The sequence below is a fragment of the Octopus bimaculoides genome, chromosome 2 (genome assembly GCF_001194135.2).
Source record: "Octopus bimaculoides isolate UCB-OBI-ISO-001 chromosome 2, ASM119413v2, whole genome shotgun sequence".
In the NCBI taxonomy this organism is placed as follows: Eukaryota; Metazoa; Mollusca; class Cephalopoda; order Octopoda; family Octopodidae; genus Octopus; species Octopus bimaculoides.
In genome coordinates, this window is record NC_068982.1 from 3,942,573 (window position 1) to 3,946,991 (window position 4,419).

Below are 4,419 nucleotides of genomic sequence, written 5' to 3' on the forward strand. Positions count from 1 at the left end.
AAGACACTTGCCCAAGGTGCCACGCAATGGGACTGAACCTAGAACTATGTGGTTGGTAAGCAAGCTACTTACCACACAGCCACTCTGGCGCCTACAATTACAGTTCTGAAATTATTGCATAATCAGTTTTTCGTACATTCACACACACGCATGCACCCACACATACACACAACAACCACCATACATACATCATACTTACTAAACTAGAAACTACACACTTGTATCGGTTATGAATGCAACCCATTTGTTTGATTAGATTTTCAACTGAAATATGAGTCAAGTGTTTGAATAAGCCTTCCTACTTAACTTTTCTCTCTTTGGCCAATACTGAGATGCTATAACATTAAGTTGAAGTTAAGCAAAGCTAGATATGACACAAGCTATTCCACAGGGCTTTGAAACCTCTCTCTGGAAGTCTACCTCAAATTGTAATTACATTTGTCTAAGGACTCAACTGCAACAGAACAAAACAAATGTCATCTTCAGAGTACGAGTTTGGATTACAAGTTACTTACCTACGACTACATCCCTGAAATTATAGCATCATCAGTTTTTTTATACATACATACAAATATAGGATTGCTATCCACTTGTGACCAAGAAAAACCATTGCTGACCTTTAGGAACATTGTGCGCTCTAGGACTAACTTATATTTTGCATTTGCAGCTCCGTTGGTGGCTAATGAGCCCTGCTCTTGACAAGCATACACAACTGTAATCACTGCAAACCAAGCTTTCCCCATTCACTACACTAGCAGTGCACTTTCAAGCAGCACACTTCAATTCTTCATGAAGAATACATGCTCTCTCAAAGGTGTCAAATCCCTCCTTAACCTGCTTCCTCCATCTGTGGCAATGACAGGCATTGTTCTCCCAGTCGGTCTCCTGCATATCACAATCCTTTAATGAGGAACTGACACAGTCTTTAAATCGCAGCCTTGATTTCTGCCAGGGTCTCTTTCCACCATCAAGTTCCCCATATACATATATATATACATATATACATATACAAACGTAGACACACACACACACATATACATATTAACGTATAGGCATTACACTCACTAAACTAGAAACTACACACTGCTTTCAACATGAATGCAACCCATTTGTCTGATCCCGTTTTGTTTTCAAGATTGGTTGTTTTCAGCATCATACCTGTCTTCCTAAGTGTGGGACTCATAGGTAACATATTTGTGATATATATTTATGCACGACAGTCCCAGAAAAGCAATGTAGACACATTCATCCTTGTGCTAGCAGTGAATGATCTGATTGGATGTATCTTTGGAATGCCTCTGGAAATGGCTGAACTTTACCCTGCAATACAATCAGATGGATTGTGTAAGTTATACAAGTTCATTGTCTTCATCAATTCTCTCATGTCATCCATGATTCTGTTGGTTATTGCTGTTGAAAGATACAGGAAAATATGTTGTCCCCATGGCAAACAAATGACTCTGAAACTACGACGAATTCTTATTTTTCTCACAACTGTGATATCAGTTGCATTGGTCCTGCCAGTTCTGTTTCACTTTGACGGTGTTCCCTTCATCCATGAAAACAAGATATACGTGATATGTGGCTGTGACCTTAGAAGGTCATCTCTCTGGTTTTATGCTCTGGCAGCATTAATTATTAACATTATGCTTTTCTTAAGCATGACTGTACTTTATATTTTGGTTCAGAAGACTATTGCTCAGCGTAGCAGGAAAAGGCAACGTGGAAAAGCAGCTTCACAAGCAAGAACAAATCAATCGCACACAAACATTGTACTTATCTTAATCTCCATTTTGCTTTTTATCAGTTTTTCACCAACCCTTATTTTCTTTGTCATGTATCCATACTTCAAAGATTCTAACTCGTTGCAGATATGCAAGGTAGTTCTATATCGTACATGGATACTAAATTCATCTTTAAATCCCATGGTGTATGGATTTTGTAACAAAATATTCCGCAAAAGTTTTGCAGATACATTTACTAGGAGTAAAAGTACCTTTGAAACGGAAGAGAAATTTTAAATTTGGTTTACAGCAAACATTTTAATATAGAGGAATACTTTCAAGTAGCAGACACATTTTCTTTGCTTACCATTTCATAGGAAATGCACTCTATTTTTTCTTTTTTAATTGAAAATAACTCAACGATTGAGGTGTTTAATGAAATAACTACCTTTTCTGTTTTTATTTTGATATTTAGAGAATTACATTTTCTTCCATAAAATTGAAATGTTTTAATTTAAATCTGACCATTTAAAGACCTGCTGTTTGTATCCTTCACCCAGAGTCAGTCTAAGGTAGGTCAATTTGTACACCTGAACAGTTTCTTTATAACATATTTACTATTGTTTTTGTTATTTTATAACTTCTATGGGAACATAACTGTTTATCTAAGTTCTACTAACTCTTTGAATCCCACAATTTCTGAATTACATTTTAAATCTACATTTGAAAAATACAAGAAAGTAAAAAAAAATTGTTGTTGTTTTCATCATCATCACCATGTTTACCATACCATCATCATTATGAGAAAATTTAAGTTGTTAATATTTTTGAAATTGTTTCAGAATTGCTAACACTTAGTAGATTGGTTTTGAATTCTTTCCCTGCCAAATGTAGTGTGCAGGAGAAGCGAAAGCATTTTTGGCGACATATGCTACACACGGGCAGGATGTCCATGCCAGGGCCACCGTGAAAGACGCATGTTCCTATGTTTGATCTCTCCATGTTACAGATTAGATCTTGTTTGTAAATGTTTTGAGTCGAGTAATTTTATGTTTTGGAGATTGCATCTAAAAGATGGATTAACCCTTTCATTACCAAACCGGCTGAAACCAGTTCTGGCTCTGTAGTACAAATGTCTTGTTTTCATAAGTTTTCAATTAAAATCTTCCACCAAACCTTAGTCACAACTTATGTTCCCAATACTAGCTGAATGATAACTAAGTTATTTTACTAAATTCTTTGTTATATTTAAAATTAATTGAGAGAAACGAAGAGCATCTGAAAATAAATACAATAAACGAAAGGGTTAAATTGTTGATGTTTTGTCTTGCTATGTTTTTTGTTGTTCACCACCACCTCATTACTAATTGAGAAGATATCTTTTTTCTGGCTCTTCAGGATCTGATTTCATCTCGTAGGCTTTTATAAAATGAAGTACCATTCAAGGAGTTGTGTTTATGGCATCAGTTTACTTCCTTCCTTTAGAACTTTTGGCCTTGTACCTAAACTAGAAATTATTACCTCCACCTTAGCAAAGGCGGAGGTATTGTTTTTACTTCTACTTGTTTGTTTGTCCATGGACAAGATATCTCAAGAACCGCTGGATGGATTTGGATGAAACTTTCAGGGATGTTTGGCCTCATGACTGACACAAACTGGTTAGATTTTGGGATCAATCAAGTACCAGACAAGGATTCTGGATTATCTTCCTGGCTTTTTTTTACTTAATTTTTGAGAGCAGTCGAGTTCGTTTTTAGTATTCTCGTCTGTGAGATCAGTCTAGTTTATTTCAGATTTTCTCATTTTAAAAATCATCTGGCTAATTGTTGAGAGGACGTTGGTGTTGCCTTGGTGGAGGTCTGCGCTCTCTGAGTGCTCTTGTTATCATCATTATAATTATAATTATCATCATCATCATCACTGTCGTCATCATACAAGAAATCTAAGTTGTTATTGGTTTTGAAATTGTTTCGGAATTGCTGAAAATCATTTCCATCCCAGTGCAGCTGTGAAAGAAGTGTGTGCCTGTGTTTGATGCATTGAATATATGGAATGGATCCTGTTTGGAAATCTGCTGAGCCTTGTGGTGTTATGTTCTGGAGATTGTATTTAAAGGACAGCTTCAATTTCTCATATTTGTTTTGCTGTGTTTTTTTCTTTTTTTCTTTTTGTCGTTTATCCTCTTATTGAGAAGACATCTTTTCTTCCTGCTCTTTAGAATGTGATTTCATCTTCTCCCAAAGTGGACTTCCCGGTTCTCGTAAAATGACAAACCATTCAAAAACCGGGGCTAATGGCATCATTTTACACCCCTCCCTCCCCTCAGAATGTCAGACCTTTATTCTTTTATTTGTTTCAGTCATTTGACTGCGGCCATGCTGGAGCACCACCTTTAGTCGAGCAAATCGACCCCAGGACTCATTCTTTTTGTGTTTTATAATAGTCATTTATGATAATGAAAAGGTTAAAAAGCATGGTGTCGATTAACCCGGATTACATATGTACATTTGATGACTAAGTCATTATTATAAGTTAAGTGTGTAATAGTCACACAGACTCAGAATTTATATTTCAGAGTTTATTATGTTGCAAGTATTAAGATCAGACCCAACAATTCTTTCGATGTCAGTGATTCTTAAACTGGAGCCCACGGTCCCTTAGGGCAGTGGTTCTCAAAGTGGGCAGTATTGCTCCC

General features: G+C 36.3%; 2 protein-coding genes across 3 annotated transcripts in view; one reads left to right on the forward strand and one right to left on the reverse strand.

Moving 5' to 3' along the window:
• Nucleotides 1–4,419, reverse strand: part of LOC106884241 (solute carrier family 35 member F5) — a 109,595-nt gene that overhangs the window by 94,737 nt on the left and 10,439 nt on the right. The gene's annotated exons all lie outside the window — the stretch shown is intronic.
• Nucleotides 98–3,071, forward strand: LOC106884242 (neuropeptide Y receptor type 6). Its single transcript, XM_014935512.2, has one exon. It carries the CDS (start codon nt 1,095–1,097, stop codon nt 2,019–2,021), a length of 927 nt encoding a protein of 308 aa, XP_014790998.1. The 5' UTR covers nt 98–1,094; the 3' UTR covers nt 2,022–3,071.